The 16,571-nt window shown below is 49.6% G+C and overlaps 1 protein-coding gene across 1 annotated transcript in view; it reads left to right on the top strand.

The window, feature by feature from the left end:
- Nucleotides 1–12,451, top strand: part of LOC132466297 (LIM and calponin homology domains-containing protein 1-like) — a 47,210-nt gene extending 34,759 nt beyond the window's left edge. The window contains 17 exon segments of the mRNA XM_060063445.1: nt 1,088–1,211; nt 1,644–1,801; nt 2,192–2,741; nt 3,310–3,606; nt 3,784–3,865; nt 4,250–4,435; nt 4,755–4,802; nt 5,859–5,887; nt 6,461–6,562; nt 7,959–8,051; nt 8,589–8,759; nt 9,041–9,108; nt 9,432–9,611; nt 10,123–10,176; nt 11,269–11,377; nt 11,942–12,044; nt 12,304–12,451. Coding sequence (XP_059919428.1) covers nt 1,088–1,211; nt 1,644–1,801; nt 2,192–2,741; nt 3,310–3,606; nt 3,784–3,865; nt 4,250–4,435; nt 4,755–4,802; nt 5,859–5,887; nt 6,461–6,562; nt 7,959–8,051; nt 8,589–8,759; nt 9,041–9,108; nt 9,432–9,611; nt 10,123–10,176; nt 11,269–11,377; nt 11,942–12,044; nt 12,304–12,329 — 2,380 coding nt within the window. The 3' untranslated portion in view covers nt 12,330–12,451.
- The last annotated feature ends 4,120 nt before the right edge of the window (nt 12,452–16,571 follow it).

Genomic DNA, 16,571 nt, shown 5'->3' on the forward strand with positions numbered 1-16,571 from the left:
AGGCTGTATACAATCCTATCCCAGGGCACACCCCTTATTATGGACACAACCGTAATGCTGGATGCGCCATTTAGGCTGGGCCCGCCCCTAACGCTGGGCCTGTCCCCAACGCTGTGCCCGCCCCTAACTCTTTGCCTGCCCCATCGCAGACGTGCCCTAATGCTGGGCCCGCCCCTAATGCTGGGCCCGCCCCTAACGCTGGGCCCGCCCCTAACGCTGGGCCCACCCCTAACACTGGGCCCGACCCTAACGCTGAACACAGACCTAACTGGAATCCGCGGCATGTCTCACTGAGCACGTCGCCCCCCTGAGTTTGAGATGTTTGCTGTGTTGCTAAGGAACTGAACATGAGTGGTGGAGGCACGCTGCTACCTTCTGAATGCTAATCAGTAGCCACTGCAGAGAGTAGGCCAGACAGCAGGGACTCTACCTGCACAAGCTCTATATGCTATCTCTTCTGCTCTAACTCTATGCTAACTGCTCTAGCTCTATGCTATCTCTCCTGCTCTACCTCTAAGCTAACAGCTCTAGCTCTATGCTAACTCTTCTGCTCCAGCTCTATGCAATCTCTTCTGCTCTAGCTCTTTGCTAATTGCTCCAGCTCTATGCTAACTGCTCTAGCTATATGCTATCTCTTCCGCTCTAGCTCTATATTTACTCTTCAGCTCTAGCTCTATGCTATCTCTTCTGCTCTAGCTCTATGCTAACTGCTCCAGCTCTATGCTAACTCTTCTGCTCCAGCTCTTTGCTATCTCTTCTGCTCTAGCCCTATCCTAATCACTCTAGCTCTATGGTAACTGCCTTAGCTCTATGCTAACTCTTCTGCTCCAGCTCTATGCTATCTCTTGTGCTCTAGCTCTATGCTAATTACTCTAGCTCTATGCTGACTCTTCAGCTCTAGCTCTATGCTAACTCTTCTGCTCTGGCTCTATGCTAACTGCTCTAGCTCTATGCTGACTCTTCTAGCTCTATAGAGCTGGAGGTTCCCTGAGGAGACGCAGAAGGTGCAGTCAGACAGGGAGACAGATGTACAGCCTGTCTATCTAACTGTGTGTGTGTGGGTGTGCGTGTGTATGTTTATCTCCAGGAGTGTGAGTATGATTGACATGCGTGGCGAGGAGGTGGGGCTTCAGCCTCACTGCCAGGCACGCCACGAGGGGATCCACAGCCAGTACCACCGCATGAAGGACGACGACGACCACTGGCAGGATGTGAGCTCCTCCACTACCTGACCTGTTGTGGTGCACTTCCTGTCCTGTTGTTGTCCACTTCCTGTCCTTTTGTATCTACTTCCTGTAGTCTGTGATGTTCTACTTCCTGTTTGTTGGTTAAATGTATTTAAATGTATTTCTCATTGTTGGTTAAATGTATTTATTTAAAATGTGCGTCTGTAAAAACATGTACATGTATATTTATATTATTATATAATATGTATATTTATATACATGTGTCTGTGTTTGTGTGTCGACATTAATACATTTGTATGTATATTAAATATGGATATTTAGGCATTTATGTTCTTATATTGTGTGTGTGTCTCTGCGTGTATGGTGTGTATGTGTGTGTGTGTGTGTGTTTCTGCGTATATGGTGCGTCTTTATATGTTTTTTGTGCGTGTGCATGTGTGTGTGTGTGTGTGTTAGGACCTGGCGCGCTGGAAGACGCGGCGGCGCAGTGTGTCTCAGGACCTGATGAGGAAGGAGGAGGAGAGGAAGAGGATGGAGCAGCTGATGTCAGGCGGCGGAGCATCCGCCCAGCGCAGGAAGAGCATCAAGACGTACCGCGAGATCGTGGAGGACAAGTACGACCTCATGTCCTGTTTACAAAGCTCAACTTCTTGTTTTTGCATCATACCTCCGCCTAACTCTACTTCCTGTTAACATCTCTATCTTACTCTACTTCCTGTTAACATCTCTATCTGACTCTACTTCCTGTTTACATCTCTATCAGAACTCTACTTCCTGTTTACATCTTTTTCTGACCCTACTTCCTGTTTACATCTCTATCTGACTCTACTTTTTGTTTACACCTCTATCTGACTAATTCCTGTTTCCTGTTTACGTTAAACGTTCTATAATGTGTTATTAGACATAGTTTGAGTTTCCTCCTCCATCTGAGGAAGTCGTGAACGTGTGTTGAGGCGGATGAGAGTGTGGTTGCCTAGTAACTCTCCTCCCCCCCCCCCCCCCAGGGAGCGTCGGGAGGAGGAGCTACGCCTGGCCTATCGCAGCGCCCGTTCCCCCGAGGAGGCGGCGGTGGTGCTCCAGCGCTACACCCAGCGCTTCTCCATCAGCGAGGCCGTGATGGAGCGGCTGCAGCTGCCCAAACTCCTGGACCACGGCCCTGCCTCCCCCCTCTCCCCTCTCTCCCCCCTCGGCCCCGCCCACGACTCCGACGGACCAATGAGGTTCCTGCGGCAGCAGTCGGCGCCGGCGCCTCGCTTCACCGCCACGGTGGAGGCCCGGGTGGAGGAGGTCCCCCGAGGCTCCTCCCCCTCCTCGCCCCCCCACCGCCCGCAGATTCGCTCGCGGTCCTCGGAGCCCCCCTGCTCACGTGCCCCCCTCTCCCCTGAAGCCGGGCCCCTGCTGAGCCCCCGGCCCCTCCCCAGGGCCCCCGCCTCCCCCTCCAGACCCCGGGGATCAGGACCCTCTGGATCTCCAGGACCCTCTGGATCTCCAGGACCCTCTAGATCTCCTGGTTCTCCAGGACCCTCAGCAGAACCAGGACCTGTGAGTGGGAAGGTGCGTCTCTCCCCTCTGGTGAATTTTCTAGCGGGTCTGGGGGGTGGAGGGTCTGGGGGTTTCAGGGTCTGGTGGCTGTAGGGTCTGGTGGCTGTAGGGTCTGGTGGCTGTAGGGTCTGGGGGTGGAGGGTCTGGGGGTTTCAGGGTCTGGGGGTTTCAGGGTCTGGTGGCTATAGGGTCTTGGGGTGTAGGGTCTGGGGGTGTAGGGCCTGGGGGTTGTAGGGTCTGGGGGTGGGGGGTCTGGGGGGGTTCAGGGTCTGGTGAGGGTGGATCCGTCGTCGTGGGTTACGGGGTTTCTGTCGAGGTCTTTATGAAACGTGGAATGTGGTCGGGCCCCCGGTGAATGGGGGGGCCCCAGTCCTATTGACTTAAGGAGCAGATGAGTGGGGCCACTCGCCCTGTGAAGTGGATCCCAGACTCACAATGAGAGCCCACACACAGGGGGGGGGGGGGAGGTCTCGTCATGAAACCTCCTCTCCCAGCCTCCCCCTCTCTCACATCAAAAGGTATTTTAATATGTAGATCTTCCTGGTAAATGAATTAACTTGCTCCCCCCCCCCCCCAACAGGCGGACATTTTGAAGCTCGTCACCGGAGACACCGGAAATGATGTCGCCCTCAGCACGCCAACAGATTCTCCTTCGCACCTCCAACCCTCCCCCTCCCGACCACTGCCTCTCCTCCCCCCTTCACCCACCCCGGCCACGCCTCCCCGGGCCACGCCCACCATGGACACGCCCACATTGCCCTCGCCCGCCTTGGCCCTGCCTGTCGCCATCCAGGGGCCTCCACAGCCCGGTCCTGGAGCCCGGAGCCTCGCCCCCCTGGGCCCCGCCCCCCCGGGCAGTCCCAGCTCCGCCCCCACGGTGAGGAGGGGGAGGGGCTAATACTGCAACCAATCAACACTCGGTCTAGATTAGGTCATTTAGGAGCAGGTAGGGGTTAGACAGTACAGAGACAGATCATTCAGGAGCAGGTTGGGGTTAGACACATTATTACGTGATGTATTACATAAAGACTCACACCTCCTGTTTCTCCTCCAGGAGCAAGGGGAGCTGAGAGGAGGCGGAGAAACTGCTGACCATCTGAAGAGGGAGGAGCCAAAGGCTGAAGCTCCGCCCCCAGGTCAGACGTCACACTCGGTTCTATGACTGGAGATCTACATTTTTAACACTCTCATAGTTTATATAGATCTACGTTTCTAATTCTGTTATTGGGTACATAGATCTACGTTTCTACATCTCTCGTTTTGTATATAGGATATTTGTATTTTTATTTAATTTTAATTTATGTATTTTTATACCTGTTTCAGTCTTTCTGCTGTGACCCCCTAGTTTCCTGTTTGATTAGTAAAGGACATTTTCTCTCACCGTCTGCCCTCGTGTGGAAGTTTTAGGAACAGCACTGATCCGAGACACACGGATCAGTGTGTCCGTGTGTCTCGCTGTGCTGCTGTGATCTGGTGTCGCTGAAATAGAACCTCATCAGGTCTGTTGTGTTCCCTTACAGAACCTCAGAACACGTCCATGGAACCGACGCAGACTCCAAAACCAAACACCCCCCCTCTTGTCCAATCAGAGCCTAGTGTGTGTCTGCAGCCCAGCGGCTCGCTGCCCGATTGGTCCTACGCATCAGACGGTCTTCCAGATGTCTCCATCTCCCTCGGTTACAGCTCTCCCTCTGCCACCAGAACAGGTGAATACATCCCATAATACTAAGGCCCGTTCCTCCTCCTGCACCTCCTCCTCCTCCTGCTTCTTATGGTTTGCTTCCTGGGTGAAAGGTCATATTTTTTGTGTTTCACCTTCGCTCGCAGGAGAGCGATAGGTCTGCTCCTCGCCTGACTCCTTCTTCTCTTCCTCCTCCTCCTCTCCCTCTCCTCCCCACCTCCTCTCCGCCCCACCTCCCCCTCCTCTCCTCCTCCCCTCTCCCCCCCTCCTCCTCCCCTCTTCCGCCCTCCTTTCCCCACTCCCCTCTCCTCTCCACCATCCTCCTCCCCCCCCTCCCCATGTAGAGCTCCTAAACAGTGTGAGTTCCCGTCGGGAGTTCTTCCTCTCGCCAGGTAACTCCGCCCCTCAGATATTGTACAGGGTCTCCCCCCCCTGCCGTCAGGGGCCGCCCCACTCCCTTAGCTTGTTGCGTCTTGTTTAGCTTCTGTTGCTGTTCTCGGTTCGCTTCTGCTTTGGACTTTGTTAACATGTTCGCTAACAACAGTGAGTGGTTAATGCCAGGGATGGGACAAAATAGTGATACGGCGATATATCGTCGTCCTTCTCCGTGCGATGCAAGGATCGATACACTGGTGTCAAATGCCGTTATGATATTTGTAAAAAAAAATTATAAAAAAAATTATAAAAAAGAAAATATATGCTTTGTGCTTTTTTTATTTTATTTTTTTTTTTTATGCTTTGTTCCTGAATGATTCGTCAGGAGATATTGCCCCAAATATCGATCTTTGAATTAATTAAATAAGGCGTTCTGAACTGATTTCCCTGCTCCTCCAGGTGGCGCTCAACACAAGAATGAAGGAAACTATAACTATAACTAGCCAAAGACGAGTAGCTGAAAAACTAGCCAAAAACTCAGATTGGACTGTGAAATAAAGAGTTCAGCACTTTACCTTTTCACAGTCATTTTGTATTCATCGTGAGACATATATCGTGATGTATCATTATAGGATTGTCTAATAATATATAGATTATCGCAGAATCTCAGTATCACGATAATATCGTGTCACGGGCCATGTATCGCGTATCGTGTTGTGAGGTACCCTGTGATTCCCACCCCTAGTTAATACTGCTTTACTACTACGACCAGACCAGTACAGTCCACTGTTATTATAGAAATCTTTAGTAAGGGTGTGTTACGAGCCCGCTGACGCGATCGTCTGATAGGTGGGTTTTTCCGATTCATCCACACAGACTTGCTTGGTGTTCTGTGTTTGTGAAGAACCTCTTGTTGAACGGATGTTGTTGCTGAGACGCCTCCATGTTGTGGTCTAACATCACTAACCCTCAGCCGTCGCATGTCCCCCTGTGTGCTAGCGTGCAGCTCTTTAGCGCTCGCGGCTAACGCTAGCTCTCTGTCTCCCTCTTTGTGTCCCTCTCTCCCCCTGCAGATGGCAAGGAGCAGGGTCGCCATAGCAACGTGAGTACGGACCCCCCGCCAGGCGTTGTTTATGGGATGTGATCTAAACATGAACATGAACACTACAGACTGAAACTTTAGAAAACAGAACACTGTTTATTATTACCCACGGCACATGGCCCATACTACTCCAGTTATGGCTCTCCTTTCACTCTCTCTCCTTCTCTTTCTTCCTCTGTTTTCCTCTTTCCCTCTCTCCCTTTCTCTCCCTCTCCCTCTGTACCTCTCTCCCTACTTCTCTCCCTCCAGTAGTTTCTCTGAGCCTGGTGTTGTGGTCTTGCAGTCTTGTAGATCCGTCGACCGTCGTTGTAGTCGTGTTGTAGAAGTGTTCTGTACTCTGTTGTGTTAGAACAACTCTCTGTCTCCCTTTCCTTTCTCCCTCAACGTGTGTGTGTGTGTGTGTGTGTGTGTGTGTGTGTGTGTGTGTGTGTGTGTGTGTGTGTGTGTGTGTGTGTGGTTATCTGTGTGTGTGTGTGTGTGTGTGTGTGTGTGTGTGTGTGTGTGTGTGTGTGTGTGTGTGTGTGTGTGTGTGTGTGTGTGTGTGTGTGTGTGTGTGTGTGTGTGGGGATCCAGGGGCCCCCGGGGACACTCCGAGGGGAGCGGGGGCCCTGGGACCCGGAGGACGAGCGGCGGAGACAGGAGAGGTGGCAGCAGGACCAGGACCGGCTGCTGCAGGTACCCTGAGCAAGGCACCAGGGTGCCGGTGCCATTCCCTGTCTCCCTTTAACCTGTACCCTGAGCAAGGCACTAACCTGCCAGGGTTGCTGGTTCCATTCCCTCTGTACCTTTAACATGGACCCTGGGCAGCCTGGCAAGGCACTGACTCAGCCAGGCTCACTCGTTTAAATTCCTTTGTACCCTGCGGAAGGTGCAAGCCAGGGCGTATGTTTCGATCCCACGCATACTTCAACTTGTTGAAGCTACCCCAAGCAAGGCACTAACTAGCAGGGCTCGCCAGCTCCATCCCCTACATGTGCTCTAGTTACTTTAAAATAAGTCCCGGTCTGTTTGACTCTGTCGTGACTCGTGAGGATCAGATGTGATTCTGGCGCCCTCTGCCTACAGGAAGAGATTAAAAACATTGACGTTCAAAAGCATCAGCTCTTTGAGTCGATGGGTTTGACTCGTTGGTGGCATGCAATATAAACCATGCATGTTTTAATGCGCAAAACAGCGTGAGCTACCATAGCATGTAAGCTCACAGAGAGAGCTAGGCAGTAACCCAGCAGAGTTCCGTGTGATGCTAGGAGATACATATCTCCACAGCTAGCTTTGCTCTCCAGTCTCAAGCTGCTCCACCGTTTTAGTGTAGTTCACACATCGGCCACTAGGTGGTGTCAGAACGCCCTAGAAAAACAACGCTGATTAACAACGCATAGCTTTCTCTGAGTACCACCATCTCACCGTCTCACGCAGGGAAGAGTGCATCTCATGGGTCCCGACAATAGTATACAAGATTTGAAATAAACTGAACTCCAACTCTAATGCAGACAAGCCGGCTCAGCTCTGTTCAGGAGACTTAGTTCAGTGTTCTGTGGGCTCTGTGCTCGCTGCTCGGAGACTCTTGACGTTCTGCTGTCCCCCTTTCACTATTTACTTTCACTCTCTCTTCTGTCTGTCTATATTTATTCCTCTCTCTACCTTTATCAACCTCTCTCTCTCTCTCTCTCTCTCTCTCTCTCTCTCTCTCTCTCTCTCTCTCTCTCTCTCTCTCTCTCTCTCTCTCTCTCTCTCTCTCTCTCTATGTCTCTCCATCACTCTGGGTTTTACAAATATCAGGAAAAACTGGAATAACTGTTAAATCAGATTGAGTATATCTGTAAACTCTGTCGGTCGGAACACTTTGATTGGCTGCTTTTTCTGCGTTCCCTGTTTCTAAACTCAACCCTCTCATACCCCAAACATACTCCCGAACGCTCCCTCCTTCACTCCCTCACACACTCACTCCCTCACACACTCACACACTCACTCCCTCACACACTCATTCACTCACTTACAAGCAGGAGAAGCAGCAATGTGGTGCTGAGGTTGTGTCCCTGTGCTGGTGCTGATGTTGTTGTCGTGGTAACAGGAGCAGTATCTGCGGGAGCAGGAGCGACTGAGGGGGGAGTGGGAGAGAGCCCAGAAGGAGGTGGTGGAGGAGGAGCTGAAGTACCACCAGGAGGTGTGTGTGTGTGTGTGTGTGTGTGTGTGTGTGTGTGTGTGTGTGTGTGTGTGTGTGTGTGTGTGTGTGTGTGTGTGTGTGTGTGTGTGTGTGTGTGTGTGTGCAAGAGATAAGGGTACTTATATTAATAACTGTGATGCATGTGGGTAATATTTGTTGAAACAGGGAGTTGGAAGAGTTCTATGTGCTAACAGTACTGGAGGACTATTGATAATACCTGTAGCTCAGCAGATAAACTCAGACATGGCTATGAGTCTTACTTAGTGTTCTAGCATATTATTCAGGAGATACTGCAGGAAAAATCGTCTCCTCAATGACTAAATGGTGTTAGAGTTTGGTTTATATATGGGAGGGCAGTGACTCAAGAGATAGAGCAGGTTCGAGTTCGACTCGTAGATGAGTGTTGAGGTGTCCCTGAGCAAGACTAATAACCCAAAATGCTCCCTAAGGCCTAGGTGTGGCCTTGCATTAAATTGGGTCCATTTACCGTTTACCGTATATATTTATGTATGTATGTTTATTTCTGTGTGACTCCAGGAGCGTAAGCTGCTGCAGGAGACTCTGCCCCCCCTCACCTCCCCCCTGCCCTCCCTAGACTCCCCCCTCGCCTCTCTCCCCTCCCCGCGCCGGGGGATGCAGAACCCGCGACCGCCACAGGGGGTCGCTGCCCCCTCGCTGAGCAGCTGGGAGAACCAGGAGAGACAGTCGGTGGGGATCTGATGGTTATTAGGAAAATGTTCTGATATTATTACTATTATATAATATTGCGATTATATTTTATTCCTGTTTATATTTTGTTATATTCATGTTACTTTTTATTTGTTGGATCATATTATATACATGTTATTAATATACATGTTATATTATAGTCATGCTATATTATATGCGTATTATATTGTGTTCTATTATTTTCATTTTGTATTAATATATTGTATTATATCAAATTCCTATTAAGTTTCCTATTTTCATCCTTTGTGATTGGCTGACAGGTTGGAAGTGAAAACTACAGAACGAGTGACATCAGCACAGCAGATGATAGCATGAAGACCGCCAAGAGGTCAGGGTTCACCTCATCACATGACTGTGTCCATTATCACAGTCTGTCCTTTATCACAGCTACAGTCTGTTGTTATCACAGCTACAGTCTGCCCTTTATCACAGCTACAGTCTGCCCTTTATCACAGCTACAGTCTGCCCTTTATCACAGCTACAGTCTGTCCTTTATCACAGCTACAGTCTGTCCTCTATCACAGCTGCAGTCTGTCCTTTATCACAGCTCCAGAGTGTCCCATATTATGATTCCAGTTAATCATAAAGGAAGCTTCATATTTGCGTGTGTATGCCCATGTATGGTCTGACTGTGTAACTCTTGTCTTGCAGCTCTTTCAGTCTCAACAGCAGCCAATCAGAAGCTGTCCACCAGGCTATGCAAAACGGACAAAAGGCCTTGCCTCAAGCCCCGCCCACAACAATGGCCCCTGCCAGAAGCCCCGCCCACAGCGAGAAGCAGGAAGAGGTCCTGGACCGTAGCACCCCCAGCAAACCCAAAGGAGACCGCAGGTGGGTGTGTGTGTGTGTGTGTGTGTGTGTGTGTGTGTGTGTGTGTGTGTGTGTGTGTGTGTGTGTGTGTGTGTGTGTGTGTGTGTGTGTGTGTGTGTGTGTGTGTGTGTGTGTGTGTTGAAAATGATCCAGATCGTCCATAATCCCTTTCCACACAGGACATTATAGTATGTATTTCCCATCTCTGTGAAACGGGCTGCAGTTCCTGATAACGGCCACCAGGTGGCAGCACACTCCTGTCTATTTCCCCTCGTCGCTCTCCGGCCATCAGGCGCTCAAACTTCACGACAGCGTCGAAGATATTCTCGCCAATATCTGTCGTTAACTATTCCTGACGTAATGTTTAACTTCGCGTCGGGTTAGCGTTAACTCAGGACCGCTCAGGGTGGAGGCGGGTGGAGGTCTACGTCACCCCCCGGTCTGCCTGCTGATTGGCTTCTCTCTGCGGGGCCCGGCAGCCAATGGGGTGCGGGCAGCGGTGTGACGTCATGTTGTTGCTGTCTGTTTTCAGGTGCCGTCCTGTTGAATTAAACTCTAAGCCCCCCCCCTGCCCCGCCCCCAACAGGTACTGTTTCCGCCCGGTCATTGCGCGCTCTGCTACTTACCCACAATGCACCGAGGGCCCTCCCCCCCTCCTCCTCACAATATGCGGCAAACAGAGGCTCTGTTGTCGATGACATCATCTCTGCACTCACACCCGTTGAGCCCTCACGCGTGTGCTGGTGTGTGTGTGTGTGTGTGTGTGTGTGTGTGTGTGTGTGTGTGTGTGTGTGTGTGTGTGTGTGTGTGTGTGTGTGTGTGTGTGTGTGTGTGTGTGTGTGTGTGTGTGTGTGTGTGTGTGTGTGTGTGCCAGCATGGATGTGTGTGTGTGTGTGTGTGTGTGTGTGTGTGTGTGTGTGTGTGTGTGTGTGTGTGTGTGTGTGTGTGTGTGTGTGTGTGTGTGTGTGTGTGTGTGTGTGTGTGTGTGTGTTTGGTCATGGCCGTGTAGGCGTGTGCCAGTGAGTGTGTGTCAGCAAGTGTGTGTGTGTGGTTGCGTGTGCCAACAAGTGTGTGTGTGGCCGTGTGGCCGTGTATGTCGTGCCAGTGTGTTTCCCAGTGGTAACCTGCTTCTTAATTCACAATTCGGTATATTCACAACCCAGAATAACCACTTTTAACCTGCTCACTGCGAGCTGTGATTCTAGAGCCGCCCTGCAACCCTTCCAGCTCTTATTGTAGCTTCTACGGTTCTGAATCTACGCTTTGATTCGGTCTCTGTACTCATCTGTATCTACGTTCACTAAGAGAGCTCTAGCTAATTAGAATGAGCTTCCTGATGATTCTACATGTTCTAGATCTATAGAACCAATCTCCACTGTCTATCCTCTGTTCTCTTCAAGCTTAACTTTATTAAATCACCGATGGGTACGATTGACACAGTCAGGCTGGGGGACAGGGTCTGGGCAGGAAGCAGCTCCGCCCCTTGGATCCTCTCCTTCTCTCCTCCTCTTCTCTCATTCTCACCTTATTTCCTCCTCTCCTCTCCTCCTCTCTCTCTGCTCCTCTCCCCTCTCCTTCTCTCCCCTCCTCTCCTCCTCTCCTTCTCATGTTCTCCATTTGTCTTTTCCCCTCCACCTTTATCTCCTCTGTAATTTAATAACACCCCCCCCCCCCCCAGGTCGGTGAGTGGCAGGAAGCTGTGCTCCAGCTGTGGGCGGGCCTTAGGGAAGGGCGCGGCCATGATCATTGAGACGCTCGGACTCTTCTTCCACATCCAGTGTTTCAAGGTTCTCTGTCTCTCTCTCTCTCTCTCTCTCTCTCTCTCTCTCTCTCTCTCTCTCTCTCTCTCTCTCTCTCTCTCTCTCTCTCTCTCTCTCTCTCTCTCTCAGTGTGTCTGATGGTCTCTCTCTCTGTGTCTGATGGTCTCTCTCCCTCTCTCAGTGTGTCTGATGGTCTCTCTCCCCTCTGTCTCCCTCTCAGTGTGTCTGATGGTCTCTCTCCCCTCTCTCTCTGTGTATCTGATGGTCTCTCTCTCTCTCTCTCTCCCTCTCTCTCTGTGTTTCTGATGGTCTCTCTCTCTCAGTGTTCCTGATGGTCTCTCTCTCTCTCTCTCTCTCTCTCTCTCTCTCTCTCTCTCTCTCTCTCTCTCTCTCTCTCTCTCAGTGTTTCTGATGGTCTCTCTCTCTCTCTCTCTCTCTCTCTCTCTCTCTCTCAGTGTTTCTGATGGTCTCTCTCTCCTCTCTCTCTCTCAGTGTGTCTGATGGTCTCTCTCCCTCAGTTGGTCTCTGTGTGTCTGATGGTTTCTCTCCTTCAGTTGGTCTGATGGTCTCTCTCCCCTCTCTCTCTCTTAGTGCGGGGTGTGTCGGGGTCTTCTCGGGGACACCACCACGGGAACGGACGTCCGGATCAGGAACGGACTCCTCAACTGCCACCAGTGCTACATCCGCTCCCGCTGTACGTGTGTGTGTGTGTGTGTGTGTGTGTGTGTGTGTGTGTGTGTGTGTGTGTGTGTGTGTGTGTGTGTGTGTGTGTGTGTGTGTGTGTGTGTGTGTGTGTGTGTGTGTGTGTGTGTGTGTGTGTGTGTGCTGAAGGACTGTATACTTAACAGTCATGGATGTATGGATGTACATTAGACTCATTTTCTAAATAATTTTGGGAATCATTAAAACTCTCTCTCTCTCTCTCTCTCTCTCTCTCTCTCTCTCTCTCTCAGCTGCTGGTCAGCCGACCACCTTGTGATGTACAGGAGACCAAATATGTCCTCCTCCTCCTCATTCACCTCCTCCAATGGTTCACCTGGTTGGCCCCTCCCTCTGCAGGGCATGGGCCAATCAGAACGGGCGGTAAAAGGTTTCAAGACTTGCCATGTATATGTTATCATATATGTTCATGAAATCTCAGCCAATGGATGTGACTCCTGCGTGTGACATCACAGAATCTCCCCTGTTCGACCAATCAAGAGACTGCATCAGATCTGACCAACGAATCAACTTCATGAGGTGTCTGTAAGACCCTCCTTATAGACAACTGCTCTATATAGAGGATCCTTATAGACAACTGCTCTATGTGGATCCTTATAGAGTACTGCTTTATAAGACCTTAGAGGCCACTGCTCTATAAGACCTTAGAGAACACTGCTCTATGTGGATCCTTATAGACTACTGCTCTATAATACCTTATAGACTACTGCTATATATGGATCCTAATAGACTACTGCTCTATGATAGATCCTTATGGACTACTGCTCTATGAGACCGTATGGACTACTGCTCTATAGAGGATCCTCATAGACTACTGCTCTATATGGATCCTTATAGACTACTGCTCCATGATAGGTCATTATAGACTACTGCCCTATTAGAGGATCCTTATAGACTACTGCTCTATGAGACCTTATAGACTACTGCTCTAATGCCGCGTTTCCACTGCAGGGTGCGGAACGGATCGGATCGCAAAGGTGCGGTAGGGAGGGGGCGGTATAGCCCAGCTCAGTTCCGAGGTCGCGTTTCCACTGCCGACAGTACCCTTTGTGGTAGGCCGGATGTCGATCGCCGCGGCAGCTACGTAAACATCGTAAACAACGTCTTCCTCCCCAAGAATGCAGACGAACGTCTCCACCTCCTTGTTCGCCCAAGCAAGCGTTTTACGCGACAAGTTAATTGTAAAGAATAATACCTCGAGGCTACTGTTCGTTTGTTTTTATCCCCGCGTCACCCGGAAGTGACGATTGTGGACCAATCAACGGAGGGGGGGTGTACCTAGAATTTCAAGGGACCCTTTCAGGCGTCTCGTCTCGTTTGCAGTAACCCAACGGAGGAGTCCCGAGAATGGGGCCGGAACGGGTACGGCAAAGTCCGGGTCACGCCCACTTTTGGCATTGGAAACGCGACCCGACCCGCACCTTTGCGATCCGATCCGTTCCGCACCCTGCAGTGGAAACGCGCCATAAGAGACCTTATAGACTACTGCTCTATGATGACTCTTATAGACTACTGCTCTATGAGCGGATCCTTATAGACTAGTGCTCTATGAGAGGATCTTTATAGACCATTGCTCTGTATGGATCATTATAGAATACTGCTCTATAGAGGATCATTATAGAATACTGCTCTATAGAGGTTCTTTCTAGAGTTGTAGTCCTGTGTCAAATTCAAAGGTTTTATTCCTGGTCCCAAAGAGCAACGTAAAGATGAGCAGAAAATAACTGAGTATATAATCACTGGTATCCAGGTCTTAGAGATATTGTTATTCTAATCTAGAGGTTTTGATTTGTATGTTAAGGATTTCTTTACGCGTAAACTCTGACTTTGATTGGCTTTAGTTAAGTGGCTGTTCCTTCTGTCTCCTGATGACCCCTACGAGGGACGTCTGAGCTGCGTTTGACCTTTGAACTTTGACCTTTTCACCTTACTGACCCATGCAGTAAACAGGCCTTGGCTGCGGTATTTTGCTTGTGATAAATAAATATTTTGTATTTATGATGATGCTTCGTCGATAGAGCAATAACATATTTACCATTTTTGTTATTGTATTACTTTATATCAATATAAAGCATATTTTTATCCTTATTATGGAATCATGATGTATGACTTATGCAAATGTCCTGCTCGTTAAACACCACCTGATTTGCCGGCCGGTCAGCGGGGGACTTAACGAGGAGCGAGTAATGAGGAGCGAGTAACGAGGGGTAACATGGGGAGAGTAACGAGGGCAGAGTAACGAGGAGAGAGGAGTGAGTAACGAGGGGCGAGTAACGAGGGGCGAATAACGAGGAGCGAGGAGGGTGGAGCGATAGCGTAAATGTGCCTTAGGGTTAGCAGGACAGAGCTAGCTGGTCTCTCAGATCGGGGGGGTCCACGCGGAGCCCCCGTCTGGTCGGTCCTGAGGATTTTCACCCTCATTTTCACACTAAAGAAATTGCCGAAATTAAATATTATCGAAATGGGTTTCATTTTAAATGTTGTTTAATTGCACCGCAGCTGTTTTTCGTGTTTGTTGAAATTGCAGATTTTAATATGATGACGTTAAATAATCAGCCGACGCGTTCATATGATTTAACGGCAGAAGTAATATCGGCCGAGCGGCGCTCGCGGCGCTGGGCTGGGATCTGTGGCATCGCGGCACACTCTGGTCCAGATGTTCTGGTGCTGAGGCTGTATGCAGAAGCACGTTGAGCCCACACCGAACGGCCCTCCGCTCCCCGTCTCTCCAGTATTCCTGCGCTCTTCCCATTTGTATTCTTCATTAGCTTCTGGTTCGGATGTCGCTGAGGCTTCTGGGTAGGATCCGTGGCTGGGAATGAGCTGGTATTTATTGTCTTATGCACCCGAGGACTTTCCCAATAGGAGCAGGTCAAAGGCAGCGGAATTTCTAGCATAATGTATGTTTATAAATAAAATGTATAAACCAAAAGGAGAACTTGTTTGTGTCTCTTTAAAGTTTCACCGTTGCACAGTGTGTATTTGTATTTGTCTGAATAGATTTACTTTAAGCATAGCTCTACTAATACTAATAGATCTACTAATACTTATAGATCTACTAATCCTAATAGATCTACGAATATTAATAGATCTACCAATCCTAATATATCTACTAATACTTATAGATTTACTAATACTAATATATCTAATAATACTTATAGATCTACTAATCCTAATAGATGTACTAATACTAATAGACATACTGACACTAATATATATACTAACACTAATCGATCTAATAACACTCATAGCTCATAGTACCAATATATCTATACTAATTTATATAAAAATACTAATAGATCTCCTAACACTGATAGATACACTAATACTAAAATTTATATTAATACCAATAGATCTATACTAATAGATATACTAACACTAATGCACCAGGAATCTACTGTCGGGCAGATGAGCGAAACTAGATGAAGATTTTTAATATTTAGTAAATTGCTTTGGATCAACTTCATTGTTTTGACTTTATAACTAACGTCATAGCCTGACTGTGCCTGCGCTGTCCGTGGTGCCTCACACCTGCAGCCCAGATCTTATCTAGAAATTCCTGTATTTATCCTAATATAAAATCGACTCAGCCATTTTATCATCAATTACAAGTGACGAAGCAACTTGGACCATTATTTTTTTTATCATCAACAATCATTTCAATGGTACACCTGGAAAACTATGTGCACGTGTAGAAATAGTTCCTTATTCTTAAATATAAGCATTCATGACCTACATATAAATAACTTTGAATCCGGACGAAACGAGTTACATAAAGTTCACAGAGTGAGGAGGAGGGGGGAAGGGGGGGAGGGAAGAGACGACATGCAAATGAGACGAAATAAATACAAAAGCTTGCATCACTTCTGGGATGAGCAGAATCAGAGGGGTGGGGGGGAGCGGAATCAGGGAGGGGGGGGGGGATGCTCCAAAGATGAACTACGTCAGACGAGAGTACACAACACCACAAAACACTTGCGTACAAACACACACAAACATACAGGGGGTCTGTGGGGGCGCTGCGGGGCGTTGTGCGGTTCGAGGGGGCGGGGCTCCGTTCTTATTGATCATCTATCGATCGGTGAACGGAAACCACCGCGAGCCCTGAAATCTGTGATGGGCCGCGTGCGTGACGACGATCTAGAAAAACAAAATGATGCACGCGCATCCCCCCCCCAACCTTCTCAGTCTGTCGGGGGCGCGCGGCGCGTCTTTTTCGTCCTGAAACAAGAGTCGGCGGCGAGCGGACGACGCGTCTTGTCCCAAACATCGACTCTGATCGGATCGGTGATCGATGCTCTGCTGCTGCTGTGGGGGTGGCGCGATGACGTCACATTGTGATTCTTCTAACCTGACCGCGCGAGGAGCCGGGGAGGGAGGGAGCGACCCCCGCAGCGGAAGTCGTCATCTTCCTGTTGATGTGTATGCGTGTCCTTCGGTCATGTCCCTCCCCTCCCCCCACCCCTCTCCTTCTCCCCCCCCCCCCCCCCCCCCCCTCCTA

This window comes from Gadus macrocephalus, chromosome 10 (genome assembly GCF_031168955.1).
Source record: "Gadus macrocephalus chromosome 10, ASM3116895v1".
Classification (NCBI taxonomy): Eukaryota; Metazoa; Chordata; class Actinopteri; order Gadiformes; family Gadidae; genus Gadus; species Gadus macrocephalus.